Consider the following 20,969-nt stretch of genomic DNA (forward strand, 5'->3'; position numbering starts at 1 on the left):
CTCTGCTTGCTTCCCCCGCTCAGATCCCTTTTAAGCCCCGAGCACCTTTTCGCTGCCAGCCAAATCCACCAGGTAAAGCTTCCCACTCAGTTTTTGTTCAGTCTCCATGTTCTCCTGTTTAATGTTGATAAGGAAGATGCTGTGACTCCGAGAACTGTGCTCATTCATGTCTGCAAGGTTAAGAGAGAGAAAGAGACAAGCCTGTTTTATTTCTCCACCCGCCCACCCCCCCAAAAAAATCATGGGCAGAGATTTCCTGCACTGAAACTGTACAATATTCAGCCTAACTGAGGGCTCTTCAAGGTGTGGTGATTGGCAGTATTATTGAAAAAAGCTTAGCAAATGACTTTGTTTTCTGTTTTCTATAATCTTCATATATGCAAGTCTAAAAATAAACATCACAGAAACTTGTAAATTGTTTGATTTGAGATAATAAGCAATTGTTATTTAAAGACGGTATCAAAATGCTTCTTCAACTGAATATACTAAGAATTATATTACTTTCAACTCTCTACAGGAAATCCACATTCCCCACACCCCACACCCACAAGTCCTATGCAACACTTCGGGTTGCAGAAAAAAAACAACACAACACAACAAAATAGGTGATAAAATAGTTGCGACTGTTTCCTAATTATAAATTGAGAACCAAAAAAAATTCCTTATGTACAGAAAATTAAATGATAAGCTGGTCTTTGATGCAGGATTTTTTTATATACAGTAACTGGATGATTTGTATACTTTTTTCCCCCTTCTTTCCTTCAATTGTGTTCAAATCTCACAGACTACCTGGACAAGTTCTTGACATTTTCTTGGCACATTTTTTTCAAAATTGGTTTCCCATTGCCTCCTTCTTAGGGCTAAACGAAAGTGACTGGCCCAAGATCAACCAACTGGCTTCATGTCCAAAGCAGTCCTAACCTGATGGCTTAATTACTACACCAAACTGGTTCTCATTTGTATACTAGGCCATACTAAAAGAATATTATCTCCTTTCCTTCAGTTTTTTATTAGTCTTAGCCTGTTATCAACTTACATTTTACACTTTAAGCATGATTGAGAATAAGAGACAGCAATGTTCTTACTTTATCTCTTGGTGGCAATTAAAAATCTTGCTGGATGGTTACTGCTTTCTCTCGGCTTTAAATGGAGAGCTGAGGTTTCCTAGTAATCTCTGTCTAAGAACTAACTATCTCTAATCCTGCTCAGCTTTATCAAAATCGGCTGCTGTAACCTTTTAGGGATAGTTCATAGTTGTACTTTTTTATTAGTGTATAAATATGTTAGTAGGAGCTCATTCAGCCTCACACAGCCATTATTATATAGATCTGGATTATATAGGTGTCTTTGTCTGCCCCTTCCTGAAAGTTACATCTCCACTGCCTACACACCAGTGGTGGGATTCAAACATTTTTACTACCGGTTCTGTGGGTGTGGCTTGGTGGGCGTGGCTTGGTGGGCGTGGCAGGGGAGGGATGCTGCAAAATCCCATTCCCTCCCCACCCCACTAACCCGCTTTCCAACTCTGTTCTCCTGTGCAGGGCAACAAAAGAAGACCCAGACGATCAGCTGGGACTTGGGAGGCAGAGAATAGATGGGGGAGGGGCCAGTCAGAGGGGGTATTTGCTGGTTCTCCGAAGTACTCAAAATTTCCACTACTGGTTCTCCAGAACTGGTCAGAACCTGCTGAATATCACCTCTGCTACACACATAGTCTATGTTCCGTCCTTCAGAGCATGGTTCTTACAATCTTAAGCGATATCACTCTGATTTTCCACGAGTACAAGAACTTTTCTTACATTTTCTTCAGTCTGTGACCAACTGAACCAATGAAGGAGTAGTTCCAAAGCTGAAACCAGGTTTTTTTCCCCCTTCAGCCTGTGGCACAGAACATGATTTTCCATTCTTTGAGCTAACCAAAACTGGCTGCTCAAGGATTTCCAGTGTCTTGCCACCAGTTCCCACCCCATCCTGGCATCTTCTGCCTGAAATCACTGCCTCAATCTGACATAAACAACCCCCTTGTTTTTGCTGCTTTTCTGGATCGGCAAAAGCAAAGGAGGTACAAAATTCTCAGGGGGAAAAAAAACACTTGAAAATGCCCTAGTGAACCAGACATTATTCCTGTCTTGTGTGTGGGCTCCCCAACTGCCTGCTCCATACACCATCATCCTTTCCCAATTGCCTGTCTTCAAAACTCACTGGTGACAGCCACATGGCGGTTGGATTTTCCTTCATCAATCACATCCAGGATTTCTTCAGGGCTGGAGACAAACCGTTCAGTGCAACCCTTAAGCAAAAAAAAAAAAAAAAAGAGAGAGTATTTTGCTCCTGGTCGCATCATTCCCTTCAGCTAATTGCCATGCTTTGTTCCTAGTTATCTCCCTCAGCCTTGCATCTCTATAACTTTTCCTGATTTGTCTCAAAGGTGGCAGCTGGACTTCTTTTTTTCCTTGAGGAAGACGTTTCGCTTCTTATCCAAGGAGCTTCTTCAGTTCTGACTGACTTTCTTGGGTGAGAAGTGAAATATCTTCCTCAAGGAAAAAAACAAAGTCCAGCTGCCTTTTGGAAAAGCACCCCTGAGTTAACCACGATCTGGATGACTGAGAATTTCCATAGACTTCATGTCCTAGGAAATTCTCTGTAACAGAAGTGGGTGATTTAGTGCCTTCTGTTTGTAAGGCAGGGGTCCCCAACCGCCGGTCCGCGGACCGGTACCGGTCCGCGGAACAAGTCTTACTGGGCCGCTGGTTGCTGGGCGCCGCCATCTTTTTTTGGTAAAAAAGTGCTTCCGGTGAGCTTTTCCGGGTAGAAAGCTCACCGGAAGCACTTTTTCGTCAAAAAAAGATGGCGGCGCCCAGTTGATGCCGGGCCGCGCCCAGCTGATGCCGGTACCGGGCTGCGGCGTCAGAAAGGTTGGGGATCACTGTTGTAAGGGACTACAAACTCCCACAATTCCTTGCCATTGGCTTTGCTACTTGGGATTGATGTAAAAATGAATACATTTGGATAATATAATCACTTAAATCATCCGGAGATTGTCCATCTAAAAAAGTATATCTAGGAAGAGCAGAGAATCTATCACATACAATACTGTAGATCCTATTTTTACATAAGTCTCTCTATTACTATATTACTCTATTATTATTATGTTTTTTAAAATAGCAGAACTTCTTTTAAGATGCAATGCTTTCGTTTATTTTGGTACTACAGTACCTAAAGACAGACTTTTCAATCTTGCTCCTCTAGCTATAAAATTTGATGCTGAGATTGACCATTGCCCAGTATTGATTATTTTTTTAAGAAATATCTTAGTTCAATTTCCCAACCAACTCACCTTCACAAAGGGCACACGGTTCTTATCCTCATGAACAGAGAGATTGGTCTTCGTCACTGTGAATGAAGAAGAAATGGGTCCAACAGAGCTCAATGAATCCAAGGAAATATGTTTTATTTAATTTACCAGCTATCCTCACAACTGCCAAAATTCTTCCCAGGCCATTGATTTATTCTATCTCCTGGCTCGGTCTCCACCCCATGTGATATTTCATATCCCTTGAAGCTCGCTCACCATCTAGCAGATCGCGGATTTTGTCCAGGTAGATTTCGAAGTAAGAAACCTGAGAGGAGAAAGAATAAAGAAATAAAAAAAAAATGGGGAGAATGGAATTACCTATGCTCTGGTCCTCAAGGACACATGCCTTTCAAGCAGCAAACAACTATCCGCTCTCAAGACATTCCAAACAGGTAACTTGAATCTTCCAGATGGGAACTGATAAGCTTTTAGCCTTTTTATAACAAATACAATGGAGCAACAGGACAAAAAAAAAAAAACAAGTTTCTATCAATCTAGTGGGTTCCAAATATGGTGAACTCCAGTTCCTCTCAGTCCTAACTTGTAGATCTAGCATGTTTTTAGCAGGGCTGGCATTAAGAGAACCTGCCATTCGAAGACACAGGACCTCTGCCATCCTCTGGTTGTTTTCCCTACAGGGCATGAACTGCACTGGTTGGTGCAAGAAAGCAAGTGTTGGGACACCTGCCCAATGCTCTAAGAACCTTCTGGAGTTAAGGAATAGGACAGAATGCTTTAGGCAAATAAGTAACAAGCACTACCTATATCACTGGTCCCTCCTTGTACTGTTGTATGTCTCTGACCTTAATGTGGAACTCCAGGTTCTCATCCATGGAATAGATATGGTTGAAGATGTCCTGGGCAATGCGTGGGATGATGCCCATGAGCTGGGGATCATGCAGCTTGCCCTAGTGGAACAGAAGAGTTGACAGTAAGTTCAACAAGCCCTCCCAAATTCTTCAGGTAAGCTTCATTCTTGAAACCTAGGACCTAACTGCAGATGCTACTATCAGGCCAAAGTTTTCTAGTTAGAGACCAGCTTTTAAAGTGTATATGTGAGAAACCTCCTCACCTCCATGGTGTGAGTCTTTCCAGAAGACGTCTGCCCATAGGCAAAGATGGTTCCATTGTATCCAGCCAGCACATCTGCAAAAAAAAAGGGGGGGGAAATGAAAGACAAAAACAAATAGCCATTTTTAATGGATCTTGTTTATTCTCTTTCTGCTGCCCTACCCAAGCAATCCTATTAAGCACCTGATAGTCTCCCAATGCCCAGACTGACCTTTGACAATCTGCATGGCACAGGCATGATACACTTGTTCCTGTGTAGTGTTGGGTGGGAAGACCCGGTCAAAGACATAAGGCTTGCCCTGCAGAAGGACACAGATAGATAACATAGTAGATTAGAATACCCAAATGTTTACATGAAGTATCCAGCTGTATTCTTCCTGAAAAACGGTGCCCAAAGGTCTAGATGGGACAAAATAAAATCAGATTAATTCCCTCCATAATTGAACTGCTATATCTCAGTAGGCATTCAGAACACAGAACACTGGATCCAGTATTATTTCACCCGAAGTCTGATACATACTTGGAGGGTAGGGAGAGGGTGGGGGATCCTGAACTCACAGCTGTTACTTAAATAGCAGGTAGAGACCATAATGGGTAGCTTTTGCTCCGCTTCAGCTGATGATTCAGTTATGCTTCTATCTGGACCAAAGACGATGGTGTTATCTCTTGATAACTACTCATCTGGATTACTGTAATAAGACATCTAATGATGCAGACTTTGGAAGTGACCCAGAAGCCGCAACTGATCGCTACCTGTCATAGTCAATACAGGTAGTCCTCGATATACAACCACAAGCTCAAAATTGGTAAGTGAGAATTTGTTATGTGAGTTTTGCCCCATTTTTGGCACAGTTGTTAAGTGAATCACTGCAGTTGTTAAGTTAGGAACACGGTTGTTAAGTGAATCTGGCTTCTCCATTGACTTTGCTTGTCAGAAGGTTATAAAAGGGGATCATCTAATTCAAAGTGCCAACAATAGCTCACAAAGCCCTATATGGCACAGTGTCAGATTACATTTCTCACAAGAGGAAAGCACAGAAAATGACTTATTACCAGAATGGATAAGAGTTCTTCAAAACCTTGGAGAACTACATTTGTATCCCTAGCCTAAGGGCAAACACTATTGTCACATCTTTGTGATTCTTACAACAAGATCTTAGAATGGTCTAAGATGGTTCATGGCCACACATTCTGGGAAGCCCAGCCAAGAGAGTACTTGTTTCAGGGAAATGTCCACTGGAAGATGATGTAGCAATTAGAACAGGGAGAAAATAAGGTTTTACTTTCCCCACGAATGAAGATTTTCAGTTGAATACCTTGCTGAGCATGTGCTTTTCATGTCTTAAGATTTGTATTGATATATTTTTCTTTGTTTGTTCGATTTCTTTGGCTGCCCAACTCAAACAATGACTCTGGGTGGCTTACAGTTCCAAAAACATATTACAGTTTCTTCCCCAGTCTATCAAAAAGACTCTGTTTATACAATCCATTTAATCCAGTCAGCCACCAACCTGATGCAAAGTAGTTACTGGCTATTCTAACTATAATAATTAGGTCCAATGTTGCTATGTTATGTAACAGAAAATCCCTAACCACTTTCTCCTGGAAGTGCCTGGTGTTCCATGAATTATTGCACTAGGAATGTATACAAGGCAAAGCTTAATGCCCTAATGGTGGCTGGACAGACAGTAATAGACTTTGTTTAGGAGCTGCAGCCAATCAGGTCATGCAATGAATTCTGAAAGCAGAGACACTTTTTTCAAAAACTCTATGTCTCCAACTCTATTTCTTGAAGGGCATCTGCTTTATACACTGCCCCAAATCTTTGTTCAGCTATGGTGTACCCAAAGCACTGCTGACTGAGTATTTGTAATTCAAAACAAGCCTGTTTTAAAATTAAACCACTCTTACCCCATTATTAACCAAGTTATGGTGTTCTCACAATACATTTACCCCACTATTAGGGTTCTGTTTTTGGCAAGACTAATATTTGGGCCAGATCACATGATATATACAGTATACAGGAGAAAATGAGTTCCAGGATAGACTGTGAATAAGGAGCTGTTCAAATGCTGATTTGTCTAAATGTAGGTTAGGTGGCTTTTTAAAACCACTTTGCTGCATCTCTACCAATTACAACAACTATCAAAAAGCAACAATTAAGACAACAGGCATAAGATCGCTCCTGAAATTAGGCACATTGCGGTATAATCCCTGCTGTCATGCCCCTGTCGGAATCTGATTCAGAGGGGGAGGCTGAGCAGCTGGCAGGGAGTGGGAGTATGGCTCCGTTGGCTGTGGAAGAAACTGGGGAAGGGCACAGTCCAGCTGGGCAGAGCAGGAGAGAGGTAGAGCAAGGGAGATGTTATTTGGAGGAAGACCCAGGCCCACCCCCTCTTCATTCTAGGACACACAGGAACGGAGAAGGGAGCAACGTGACTTGCATGGCTTATGGGGGAGGAAAGAGCCCTGATTCCCTTCATTAGCTGCAGCTGGGAACAATGTTTAAAAAGGAAAGCTGTGCACAGCAACTTGTTGGAAGCAAATCATGAGTTATCTGTTATTGTCGAGGCTTATCTGGGTTCCTGGAATCTTCCCAACTGTGTGTGTTTTGTTGGCCTTTCAAGTCCTTCTCCTGCCCTGTCAAGTTAATTGCTGCAGCGTGGTTTGTGTGGATTTTTATTTACAGTTTGTATGTACTTCGTTTTCGGACTGAATTTCCTCCACTTAAAAACTGTTCTTGGGAGAGTTTTTTCTCCAGCCGAAGGTAACCTGGACATTGGGGGCAAAGTTGGAGGTATTAAAGGGACTCTTCTTACTTATGTGACTGTGTTGCCTTTTTGCCATGCCCTGGGTCATCACACCTGTCTTGTGTAAATCTAAGCACAGCAATCACATAAGGAATCTTAAACAAGTAAGGTAGCACTCACGTAGCACACTTTACTTGTAACTGAATCACACAGTATAGTGAAGGATAAAGTAGCCAAACAGGCTGGCTTTACGCAACATGCTAACCTCTTATACAAAAGCTAAACAAGATTAAACCCAAACAATTTAGCATGCTACGCGAATACATCTGCTTATTTTTTTCTGACTTCTGTGTTATGTGAATGCTGCTCAGACCCATTCAAGCTACTGACTTGAGACAGTATAATATATACCACGGGAATGCTCATGCACAATTTCTCAAAAATATGAGTGCCTGACCCGAAAGTCAATTAGACAGTTAGAAAATGATGAGGAAGCTGAACAGCACTGAAAAATATATTCAGTGGTTCAGGTTCAGCTTATTGGACTGGTTTATAGGGCCCATGGGCACACAATCAGCTACTTATTTTATGTCCAGGCAGATGTTTTTCCATCTGCAAATGTTATAGTGCCCACGTTTATCATCTGAAAGGCATGTCCAGGACACAAAGCATGTTTTAGCCTGTCATTACTCAACCCATTGTAAGCTGAATAGCAGTGGCCTCTACATATTTTGCATAATAGCTTATGCAGTTAATCTGCACCTGCTTTCTAATTTTATCACATTTATTACATTTGCAAATAATGAATTACGTCCTACTGCTCTGTTTCTGAGGGAGACACTCCTTAAATAAAATCTGATAAGTAAGGTTGGGGAGGGAGACATTAGATGAACAGAACATGACCCTCTTGTAATATTTCTTCTAATATGGCATCCTATCATCTTGCAGTAGTCCAAGATTGCAGCCTGAAAAATCAAGGCAATCACTAACATAAAGCAGGGATGCCCAATCTGTTAGGCAGTGGGCATATTTGTAATATTGAAAATCTGTCACGGGCATATTCATATTCAGGTGAATGCCACGATAGGCATGGCCAATCACAATTCATTTGCCATATGTATGAACTTCTCCTAACCTTTCCCTCTGATCTCTCAGGATATTCCATACCATCTAAGTTCAATCTTTTAAACAATCTGATGCACAAGGAACCCTGCAAGGTCTAATGCAGGGCTGTCAAACTCCCGAGCCAGATGCGCCATGTACTGGCCACGCCCATGCCCAGTTTAGCGAAGAGGGAAAAAGTCCTAATATGTCACATGACGATGCCGTGACGATGTGCGTTTGACACCCTTGGTCTAATGGAAGTTTGCTGAGGAGACACTGGCATTCCAGGTACCATGCTGGACAGCTACATGGACAGAAACCAGAGGCAAACTCAGGTTAAAATCACCCTAAATCTCACTACCAAGATTTTTTTAAAATCTGCATTACACTATTTACTAAAATTCTTCAGATTCTAAAGATTCTCAACCTAATGCAATTAATTGTGCACAACATTCATTTGAATGGGGTGCAGTATACCTTATCCACATAGGAATGTGATCTATTGTGGTCCGCCAGCTGCTAGCAGAGCAGATTCGGCAGACTTGGACGATAAGGAGGTTTGGAGAAGAACTTGGGCCAGTTCTGGAGCCTGGGGAAGGCTCTGATGGATACTCAGCATCAGACACAGAGATGGAGCCAGCATCTGTCTGGCATTTCCCAGCCACCGGAAAGGCAGCTGCCTTTGGAGTCAGAGATGAGTGAGGAGGAAGAACAGCTGGGGCCTGTTCCAGATGCACATATGTGCAGAGCAGATAGGAGAAGTGAACAAGGACAAGGGAGTCGACTCGAGAAGCAAATCAAACATGGATGCTGAATGGCCCCTCCCTGGCTGAGGAATAAATAGAAGTAAAAAGGGAGTGGTGGTCATAGGAGATAATAGTTTACATTTCTGGAGATTTTGCTCATTGTGTTTCTGGCAAAAACTGCCTTGCCAGAACATAATTTGCGGCCTTTCAGCTGGGAGCTCACAGCCTTGCAATTATCGAAAGGAACTGAAAAGGGCTATTGCTGCAGTTAACTCTTGCCTGGACTTTTGGTTGGTGAATGCAATTAGTTCACAAGATGTAAATAAAGAGGCATTTTTCTTTGCGAGGAGTCTGTTTCTTGCTTTGGCAAAAGCTGGGTCAGAACACCTGTGCTTTCTGCTCTTAACTGCTTAGTGTTGACTGCTTTTGAAAATGGCTGTAGGCTGCACTACTGTTTTTAAGAAGAGATTCTAGATTAATAGATTCCTTCATTTCCCATTGACGTTTAGAATAACCAAATTATATTTTGTTATTTATTGTAACAAAATTACAATAAATTCTATAAAATTACAACACATTTTTGTAACAAAATAATTGCAAGTTCTGATGCTTGGTACAATTTACAGCACCAGTCAGCACCAACTGTTTTAGAGCCTTAAAGATATATTGGTCCTCATGTCTGAAAATTATGGTTAATTCCCCCAAATTGGAAAATACCAATTTGGGGAAAGATTGCCATTAGGTCTTCTTTTTCATACATTCTTCTGTGACACATTTTACCATGGAAAATTTGTATCATGCTTTGGTTTACTCCCTTATCAAAATGCTGCATTTAATACTCAAGCTGCATACAAAATTGTTTGAAGAAAGGTGATGAATAAATTAATTCTTACACAGTCAGAAATATACAGCCTCAGTCCATCCCAAAACAAAGAACAGATGGAAACTTTACTTTCTGTGCAAAAACAATCAAATTTAGCCCTTTACAAAGAGTGGGAAGAAAACAGGATGTTTATTATCATTAACAGAAATAATATATGATACACAGCAGTTGCTGAAATCATTCAATATGTATTCTTAGCTGTTCTATAATAAATTACTCATTAGAGATTCATGGATTCTTATATGCATGTATAATTAGCTTCAGCCTAGCCTGCCAAAAACTGATAGCTTCCAATTATGGCTTCCCAGTATCAACTTTTTTGTTTGGTGTGACTTGATTATATTTGCTCATTGTACAATTAAGTTATCATTACCAAAGTGGAGTAATGTCCCTCTCATGTCAAAGGTGAGATGATGCATAGGTCATCCTCAACTCATGACCAAAATTGAGCCCAACATTTCTGTTGTTAAGTGAGATATTTGTTAAGTGAGTTTTGCCCTATTTTATTATCTTTCTTGCCTCAGATGTTAAGTGAATCACTGCAGTTGATCAGTAAGTAACCCGGTTGTTAAGTGAATCTGGCTTCCCCCATTGGCTTTGCTTGTCAGAAGGTCGCAAAAGGAGATCACATGACCCCAAGACACTGCAACCATCATAAACATGAACCAGTTGCCAAGCAGGAGAATTTTGATCATGTGGCCATGGGGATGCTGCAATGGTCGTAAGTGTGAAAAATGGTCGTAAGTATTTTTTTCCAATACCGTTGTAACTTTGAATGGTCATAAAGTTGAGGACTACCTGTAATAGTATATGGGAATGATCTTGGGGTGGGGGAGAGAGATGCTGCATAGTGAATGATCAGTTAAGAAAGGGCACAGTCTACAGCTGCATATGGGCAGAAAGGGAGACCCAGAAAGGACCCTTCCTAATCTCCTCAGTCTATAAAAGAAACAGCAGGAGATTAGTACTATCAAACTTGCAAGATTCTGTTAATGTAATCTTACACTAAAGTAGAATTAGCTGATCTAATCATGTTTCCTGTCCTGTCTACCTGGGAAGGCTGACAGATAATGGGGAGAATCAGAAAAGGTACCAAGTGAGGGAATTACCTCACCTGTTCCTCAGTGATTCTGACACGTTCGTATTTTTAGTGGCAGGGTGGCAGTGGACACAGAACAATAATCTAATTAATAACTGAGCTGTGAAAAAGCACTTAGGTAATTGAGACTGACCAATTTCAAACCTACCCCAGTGTTCATTCAGCAGGTTGAGAGTCTTGTATAAATTTAAATATGAACACAAACACACACACGGCATAAGCTTTTTATGGGCTAGGCTCCATTCGATCTGCTGCTGAGGTGAGTTTGACTTTAAGAAAGCAGAAGTCACCATTTTCCCGCTAGTTCCTTAAGAGGCCTTGAGGATGTTATTTTTGCCACAACAGACTTAACATAACTAGTCCTCTGGAAATTGACTTTTAGCTAATCGTAGCTTCGTCGGGGCCAATTATATTGGGACACCTAGAATCTCCCATATTGCTTATCTTCACAGCCTCTCCTAGTACTGCTGGATGGGATGACCAGGTTCTGTAATGAAAAGACCAAGGCCTCTGAGACTGCAGCTGTATTATGTAAAAGCAGATGTGATGCCTTTTTTTGGACTTACCTAGGGGAAGGAGGCAGATGGCTCTGCTATCAGCTATTGCTCTACTACTGTCTCTTCGGTGTGACAGTTTTAGGGTTAAGCAGGAAAGTTAAGAAGGTCAGACCATGAAAGGGCTTCAACTAAGCAGCTTTGAAAAAAGTCAACTCCCATATCCAATTCAAACAGTCAGTGGGAATTACCTTTAGATCACGACTGGCATTTAGTTAAAGAAATGAGCAATGTGCTTAATTCAACTGCTATGATTAAGCAGAACTTCAGCCAAAGGACACAGCAGAACACAAGAGAGTTGCCCAGATGACTTCATTAATTGCATAAATGTGCCCTTCTAACATTTTTTTCTGCCACATTCTCCTGATGTTGTCTTTCCTGAACAGCTTCACGTAGGTATTTAATCAGCGTTTTCTATAGCCGTGTAGGATTTCAGAAATGACTTGGAAAAATTCTCTGAAGCATGCAAAAGCACAACAGTATTAATCTACAAGATGGAGGTCCTGAAAGAATATTTAGAGACCACATGGACGGGGTTAAACAAGTCCATGCTCAATCTCTGAAGGAAGGAACCTAAAAAACTTTTACATAATCTCATCTGTTGGGCAGAAATAATTGAAGAAGATTGTCCCAAAATATCATATCATGTGTGATCATATGTGATATGTGATCATATCAAGGGCAACTGCGTTCTCTTCACTGATGATGTAAAGCTATTCAACACCACAGGCAATACTGCTACCTTTCAAAAAGACCTCGACTATGTATCAGAATGGTCAAACAAATGGCAACTTCAAATCTCAACAAATAAATGCTCTGTCCTACATATTGGCAAAAAAAAAATCAGAAAATAAAATACAGGCTGAATAGTCATAGACCTTGTTGATGATCCAAACTCCGTCAAGGATCTTGGAATACTCATCTCTAATGATATAAGTGCTAGAGCCCACTGTAACTACATAGCCAAAAAGGTGTTAAGAGTTGTTAACCTAATCTTACGTAGCTTTTTCTCTGGTAATATTACACTAATAACTAGAGCATACAAAACATTTGCTAGACCAATACTTGAATACAGCGCATCGGTCTGGAACCCACATTATGTATCTGATATTAACACAGTTGAGAAAGTCCAGAAATATTTCACAAGAGTTCTCCACTCCTCTACTCGTTGCAGAATACTTTATGCCACCAGACTTGAAATTCTAGACCTAGAAAACCTAGAACTACGCCGCCTTCGGTCCGATCTAAGTATAGTATATAAAATCATACATTGCAATGTCCTACCTGTCAATGAATACTTCAGATTCAACCATAACAACACTAGAGCAAACAATAGATACAAACTCAAGGTTAATCGCACCAAACTTGATTGCAGGAAATACGACTTCAGCAACAGAGTGGTCAATGTCTGGAATACTCTACCTGACTCTATGGTTTTTTCCCCAAACCCCAAAAATTTTAACCTTAGACTGTCTACTATTGATCTCACCCCTTTCCTAAGAGGTCTGTAGGGGGCGTGCATAAGAGCACCAACGTGCCTACCATCTCTGTCCTATTGTTTCTTTTATATATTTTTTTTATTTTTCTTATATGTATCCATGTATTCATAACTATGTTTTTACTTATACCTATTATCTTGTAAGCAATCGACAAATAAAAATAAATAAATAAATAAATAAAAATATCAAAGATCCTATGCCAGGGATGGCAAACCTTTTCAGCACCGTGTCCAAACTGGAACACAGACACATGGGCACACATGCGCGCATGCCGGAGCGCTGGAAACCGAAGACTAGCTGGCCAGTGCACATGCATGTGCCAGCCAACTGGTCTTCGCACATGTTGGAGCACTAAAAAACTGAAGACCAGCTGGCCTGCATGCATGCCCATGGAGAGGGTTCTGTGTGCCACCTCTGGCATGCCTGCCATAGGTTTGCCATCATGATCCTATGCCATGATAGGCCCCTTAGTGGGTGACTTTTTTGTTTTGTTTTTCAGCATTATCACTTTAATATTAATGTTTATTTTGTTGTTGGACTGAAGTTTTATATGTATATGTATATGTATATATATATGTGTGTGTGTGTGTGTGTGTGTGGATTTTATATATAAAATCCATATATGTATGTGTGTGTATGTATGTATATAGACAGACAGATAGATAAGATATAGATAAAAAATCAGTGTTAAGCTATTTAATCACAGTAGCTGTACAAGCACTCACACACAGGCTTTTAGAATCCATACATAAAACTCAAATGGCATAAAAAGTAATCCAACAAAATTGATTTAAAAAATCTGGTCTTCAATGGCAGCTTTAGAGCCCTAGGTCCCTAATCCTTACCTGTAAGCCCTGATGAATCATGCAGATGGATTTCTACAAAATGAGGTGGTGGTAGAGGAGGAAAACTCATTGTGCTTTACCAAAAAAATGCCATTTGCATTGACAAAATGAACTAGGAATACCGTAGCACTACTCACCATGCAGTAAAATGGGAGAATAACCACATCAACCTGAAGGTACCTGTTTGCTAACAAGGAACTTTGTTAGCCCTGTGCAAAGTTCTCTTAGACTTAGCCCAAGGTAGACATGAGGCATTCTCTGAGGGGAATGGGGAAGTGAGAGATGCAGGTAGTCATAGCTTCTTTGCTTTGGGCAGCTTCAGATCACTTGCCTGTTGCCCACTTCTTCCTGGTGTCAGCTTTGAAATTCAGCTGCCATATTTTCTTAGAGAGAGTTAGAGGAGTTGAAAAGTTCAAGGTTATTCTGTATGTCCGTATTAAGAATTTCCAGTTGCAGTTAATTGGTTCTCGTGATTTATGAAGTGTAGAACTAGGAGGAGAGAAGGGAGGAGAGAAGGTGGATTCTGTGTAACCTGCACGAAAAAACTTTCACTTGGGAAATTGCTTTTGACATGCCAGATCTGTTTCTAATAAATCAATTGGAGAGATAACGTCTCGGAGTGATTGATATCATGGATACTTTCTGGATGCCTTACACCTGGTTGAAGGCCCTCATGCTCTTCCAGATGCGTAAACCGGACTGCTAACCCGATTTCAAAAACAGCAGTAATATAACAACTAAATAAAGACAGCCCATGAAAGTCTACCATAAAACTAATTCTACCAAGATTATGACTGAATGAAAATACCTGAGGGAATAGAAAGCATTTAGCCTGGCGTCAGAAGCATTAATAACTATGGTACGTCTTGAACTTCCCCACGGAGAAAACGCCACAGCCTAAGTATAATTGGAAGAGGACCGATGATGTATCTTCTCAGCTAACAAAAGTGATGAGCTTACTAGCTGGACCGACTGGTGTAGATGCAAGCAAAACTTTAGGTATACCAATTCTAAACTAGATGGGATTCTAAAATCCAATACAGGCACATAATATTGATATATGTCTTGAAACTGTCTGGAAATCACAGCAACTGTTTGAAACATGGATGAAGTAAATTTCAGTTCCAATTCGTTGGTCTTTTTCGTAGCTATATTTTGGATTTATTGCCATGCTCTTCAAAAGAAGCCCAGATCTAACATTTTATGATGATCTATCACATTTGACATGGGTGGTTTAGAGGAAACATGTTACCTGCCAAGAGGCTATCTAAGAACTTTATTGTCTCATTTACAAGAGAATATAAATTTATGAGTCCACCCATGTACTGTATATCTTCATCCTTCATCAGTGCCATCTAGTGGCTAAAGCAAATAATGACATTATCCGCACAGTGTTCACAAAAGGTTTTGCCTGAATGGTAGATTATAACAAAGAAATTAAACACAGATAGTGCAATACAGAATTCTCAAAAAATAAATTAGTGCAAATGTCAAGTTATCAAGTTATTTTATCAATTTGGGCACATAATGGGATTGATTTTCTATTCATCCTCTTACATGAAATAGCTGAACTGGTTTTTTATTTGGAAAAATGCTCCTATACATATTTGATTTTACAAGCTACATGAAGCAATAATTTGGTATTTGATTGGCATCAGCATAAATATGAATTGCCATATATTAAAAAAACAAACTGGACTGCTTTCATTTTGGGCCTTGTAAATTTATGGAATATTGCTAACCTCAATCTGGCATATTAGACATAATAGGCAAATCTTTTGAGGCATATGATTAGATTAAGACACTGAAAGCAAGACATTTAACTTTTCTGCAAAACTATAATTTAATTGTAATTGAATTTAAACAAATTGTTCATTTAAATATAGTGTACACATTAGGAATACTACAAGAAAATCTATTCTGTTTAAAAAAAAGAAGAGCTTTCTCCCCAATTTGTCTTTAAATAATATGGCTAGGTTCCTTGAGAATTATGATCATTCAGATATAATTTTTTTCTGACCAATCTTTTCTAAGATAATGGGATCCTCTTAAGTTTACAAGGTCCTTCCTTTATTCATGAAATTGGTGAGAAAAATAGACACTTCCACACCCAAGAATTCTAGGAGAGTATAAGAAGCAGAAAACTGAAAATATTGCAGCTTATGAACTCAAAGATAGTAACTATTTGGTTTTTCTATGGTTGAACTGAATCCTGGTCCATTTTCATTTACAACCACAATCCTTAGTTCGATCTGCTAAGATTACAATTAGTCTCCTCTGTATGTGTTTCTTTTATCCAGGATAGAAACAGCCGCCAAAATCTCACCATCTGTACCATGAGTGCTCAGCCATCTCAGGGTGCTGGATGTGGAAAAGGAAAAACAATCCAGGGCATATGGCTAATTGTATTTTCACTCTCAGGAAATTAAAGGAAAAACTGGGAGAGAATGATAAAGACACAAAACAACAGAAAAGATATAAAATAGGCAAGAATTGTCCATTCATAAGCAGCGAATGGAATGGCAATCACAGATTCAGCAGCAACCACTTACTTTTAAAATGAAAAATACTAGGTGTCAAGGCTACAGATATTACAGATGCATTTAAAATCAAAGGAAGGTATTTACAGGTAGATCTCGATTTACAAGCATTTGTTTAATAACCAAAGTTACAACAGCGCTGAAAAAGAGTGGCTTATGACCAATTCTCACACTTATGACTCTAGCAGTATCCCCACACTCATATTATCAAACCGGTATGTATTTACAATGGTTGCTACATCCCGCCATCCCAGGATCCTGAGATTATCATTTGCAATCTTCCTAGGGAACTTCTGACAAGAAAAATCAATGGGGGAAATCAGATTTATTTAATGACCTCATGATTCACTTAACAACTATAGTGATCTGCTTAACAAACATGGCAAAAAGGTTGTAAAATGGGACACCGTTCACTTAACAACTGCCTTGTTTAACAACAGAAGTTGTGGGCTCAGTTGTGGTTATATGTTGATAATGTATGTACCTGTACTCTGAACATGCTAAGGGAAACTACCCAAACCTTGTAGTTCTGGAATATTCTGTTTCAAAACTGACTAACTGGATGCTTTTGAGTGCCTAAACTTGGTTCTCATATTTCTGAGTGGAAAATTTATAAATATTTGTTGTTTCTTTTTTGCGATCTAATGCTATGGTATCTGATATCCCAAAACACCCAATTTGAAAACTATATTTAGCTATTATGGTTGAATACTTTGTTTATCATTTTAAGGCCATTTAAAAAACACAGGTCATCACATCTCCCTATTCCCTAAAGAATTATCTACTGGATGAAGAAATAGTACAGTACAGTATAAGTCAATAAGCTCATTCCTCATAAGCCAATTTAAGTTGCACACTCCATCCTGAATCTAATATGTGAGTAATGACAGAGTCTCATTTACTGTTAATAGGTATTATGATGTCAAAAACAGAGCAAGAAACAATTACAAACATGAACTGGAAATCCTACAGTATACTGTACTGTATGAGATTCTGATGCATGTGAGAACTATAGACACCCCTTGTGGTACTGCGCAAAATACTTACAATTTTCTAAAAATATTTTTCACAATGAGGGCTAGAAACCTGGATGAGACAGTCAGAAACTGAGAAGAAAAAGAATACCAGCTGTCCAAATCCAAAGTTAAGTCTCCTAAACTAGAAAAGATTTAAGTTACTGTTTAAGTAACTTTACTTTTTATATATATTACTGTCTCTCAGGCTCCATCCATTTGCATTCTTAGTTTAAGGCTGATTCACTCAAACATTAATTTCTCTATGAAACACATGCTGAAAGAAATGGCAAATTACTTAAGGTGCTGAAATAATGCAAGACTTTCAGTTACATTAGGCAAGTTGGGCAGAAATTAAGGTAACTTGGATAAAGTTTTGAGAACATTTGACTAAATATAAAGCAAGGAAACAAAAGGAAAAGGAGACAACTAAAATATATAAAAGAAAAAATACAAGAGACACATTTGTGGCTCTTGTGAAAAAAATAATTCTACAATTTAGCAAGTGCAGAGAATTCTGCACTTGCTAAATTGGCACAAGTTACAGCTATATTATCTGTTCATACAATCTTCCTGTTAAAGTTTTTTGTAGTCAACCTGTGCCTTGTTGGATTATCATTTCAAAGCTATTTCAATATTATATTTCTCAATGTCTTCAACAAAGACAGATCTTCTAATGTACTGCCTTCACTCGAAAAGTTGGAATACATTCAGATTTGTATCTGCCTTTAAAATAGTCCATGTCGAACAATTTAGCAAAATCAAACATCATACCAATAAATGTTTTATGACATTTCATATTACGTCATAAACTGTTTAGCCCATGCTGAGCTGTATAGCACAGTCAGCACAGAAAATGTTTCATGACATTTCGTATTAGATTATAAACTGCTTTATAATAACGTTTATAACACAGAAATGTTTTATAGAATTTGCTAAATTTCAATTCCACGGAAGTTATGGGTCCCAGATGGTAAGTTAACCAAGGCACCATAGTTCCAAATGTTTTGCCTTACAATGCACCTTTTCACCCAGTTAAAGATTAAAAGAATCAAAATTTTATTAGCATAATGATAAACAACTGATTCTCTGAATAAATATAATACAATAATACTTCTCCACATTTACTGTACAATACTACACTGTCAGGAAAAAAGCTGACCTGAAGATAACATCAATGTAAAAAAATCACGTGGCTAGATATCATTTTGAGACTGGCACTGAAAGTGCAAACCATAATTATGCTAGGCCTTTGCTGAACTGTGCCCCCTTCACTCGTATTTTGCTAAAGAATCACCCCAGTAGAGAGGCGAAAGCTTTTGCCCCAATCGTGGACAAATTAAAACAACTGGAGGAGAGCATCTAAGTTAAAGCAGTACTAAGAGCTGCCTAACTCGAAGTCAGAAGCCACCACACTTGAGTAGATGCAGACAAATGTAGCTCTCCGCCTTCCTGGTCTGTTCCTCTTCACCCTATCTCTGAGATTTTCTGCAGTATGAACCGTTCTTCCCATGGTTGCCAAGCTACGAATATTCCTCCTCTTCCCCCACCCCCCATCCCCTGTGGGCTGTGGCTACTTCTCTTCTGCCTTAAAAGCAATCATCATATTTGACTGCAGGAATATTGAAGAAACCCACTGACTGCAGGGAAAAGAGTAATCATATTTCACATTCTGCGGCAGTAGGAAACAGCAAGAGACAGCCAGGCCACAGTATGAAGAGCATTTGGTGCAGGGATGGAGAATGTGTGGTGCTCCAGGCCTTGCTGAACTCACATCATCATCAGCTGTGTTGGCTGGAATTATTGGGAGGATGAGTTTAGCTATTCTGGGAGGTCCAACAGTTCCCTGTGGATAATTGTTCTGGGTTCAGTACAGTAATCCCCTTTGTGTATTAGTGTTTCAGTTAAGCTGTTAATTACCGGCTACACACTTTGAGTCTTTGCAATTTCCTGTCAAATTTGCTGGAGGATATACGTCCTCCAGGCATCTTTTTTTCCCCATTTTTTTTTATTTCAATCTACATATAACAACAATACATTAACAGTGTAGCATCAATATATCACACATCTCTCATTGCATATATTCATATTAATTCATACTTCTTCAATATTTATTTTCAACTTTACTCTCTCCACCGTATCAGTTAAACATACATAGTAATTCCATTATTCAATTTTCTCCCTGCTTTCATTTTATTTTTTTTAAATAAAAAATTCTCATTTGGCAAACAGTATGGTTCCAGGTTTCACATCTCAATACAAACATGACCATAGTTACCTATTCATTTTATTTGTTTAATTTCATATTATGTCATCTTTATCATTATTAAATATTAAACTTATCTTATCCAGTCGCAATTCATGTTCTCATGTCTTATTTTACAATATTATCTAAAATTCTCATCTCAATTCTATGTTCATTTATTCAATTCCAAATCCTAATATGTCTCCTTCCATTTTTCTTAGTATATTCTCACATCTTATTTTACAATGTTATCTAAAATTCTCATCTCCTTTCTATTGTCATTTCTCATATCATTTTTTTCTGTCACATTTGTCATTTTATCAATCCTTATTTGTAAATATAATTGTCCCCTCTAGTTAGTAATTCGAGCTAACCACCTTCATTCATCTTTAATATCACTCCCTATCTAATATAAAACACAAATATATATATTTTTCTCAGATTCTGCATTATATTTTCTCTATAAATGATCTATACATTACAAAATGCTATTTTCAATATATTCTTATACATCCCAACACATTGCCTTGCGGAATCCCCTTCCTTATCCCTTTTTTTTCACCCATTAGCTCTCACTGTTTGAACAATATACCTTCTTTTCATCCTTGTTTGTTTCCTGTTTCTCTTTATTTTCTGGTCCTTTCTTTTAATTCCCTTTCCCCCCATTCTTATTCCCCTCCTTTTCTCATTCCAGTTATTAAACTTTTCTCTCTCCCTCTTTTGATTTTTCTTTTGTACTTCCTTTTTCTGCTTTTTCCTTCTCTCTTTAACCATTTTCCAAACCATTCTCCCTTTTATCATCCCATCAGACCACAAATTTTTAATTCTAATTCCTCCCCGCCCCACTTGAATAATTGTTGTTCGTTTTGTCCTTCTAAGTTGGCTTCTTCTTCATAGAACTCCTCCCCCTCTGATTTATTATGTTCTTGTGTATACAGTTACCATTTCTAATTTATGTAGTACATAATTACACATTTCAAGTTTGATTTTTATCATGTCCCTTGTATCTTGCATATCCGATCTTATATCTTGTAAGTCCAGTCTTATATCAACAAGTAGCTCCTCCATTATATTTTCTCCTTTTTTTCTTTTTCTTTCCTCTTCTTTAATAGCTGAAATCCTCTTCTTTAGTAGATATATTCAATCTCAGAGTCCAGTGTATTGTTTCAGCCAATATCTTTTGAGTTTATTTTCAACAATTCACACTCTTGATTCTTTATTCCAAATCCTCTAATTGGCCTCTCAACTGTTTCCCAAATTACTGG

The 20,969-nt window shown here is 38.9% G+C and overlaps 1 protein-coding gene across 3 annotated transcripts in view; it reads right to left on the reverse strand.

Annotated features, from left to right (window-relative positions):
* Positions 1–20,969, reverse strand: part of KIF5A (kinesin family member 5A) — a 63,014-nt gene that overhangs the window by 29,843 nt on the left and 12,202 nt on the right. For all 3 annotated transcript variants that reach the window (XM_087956469.1, XM_087956468.1, XM_087956467.1), the window contains exons 2-8: positions 4,638–4,725; positions 4,428–4,501; positions 4,159–4,263; positions 3,572–3,620; positions 3,338–3,393; positions 2,203–2,290; positions 46–170 (exon numbers count right to left, since the gene is read on the reverse strand). In XM_087956469.1, coding sequence (XP_087812595.1) covers positions 46–170; positions 2,203–2,290; positions 3,338–3,393; positions 3,572–3,620; positions 4,159–4,263; positions 4,428–4,501; positions 4,638–4,725 — 585 coding nt within the window. The remainder of the gene's footprint in view (positions 1–45; positions 171–2,202; positions 2,291–3,337; positions 3,394–3,571; positions 3,621–4,158; positions 4,264–4,427; positions 4,502–4,637; positions 4,726–20,969) is intronic.

The sequence above is a fragment of the Notechis scutatus genome, chromosome 2 (genome assembly GCF_049901735.1).
Source record: "Notechis scutatus isolate UNSWTSFEM ecotype Mainland chromosome 2, rNotScu1.2, whole genome shotgun sequence".
Lineage (NCBI taxonomy): Eukaryota > Metazoa > Chordata > Lepidosauria > Squamata > Elapidae > Notechis > Notechis scutatus.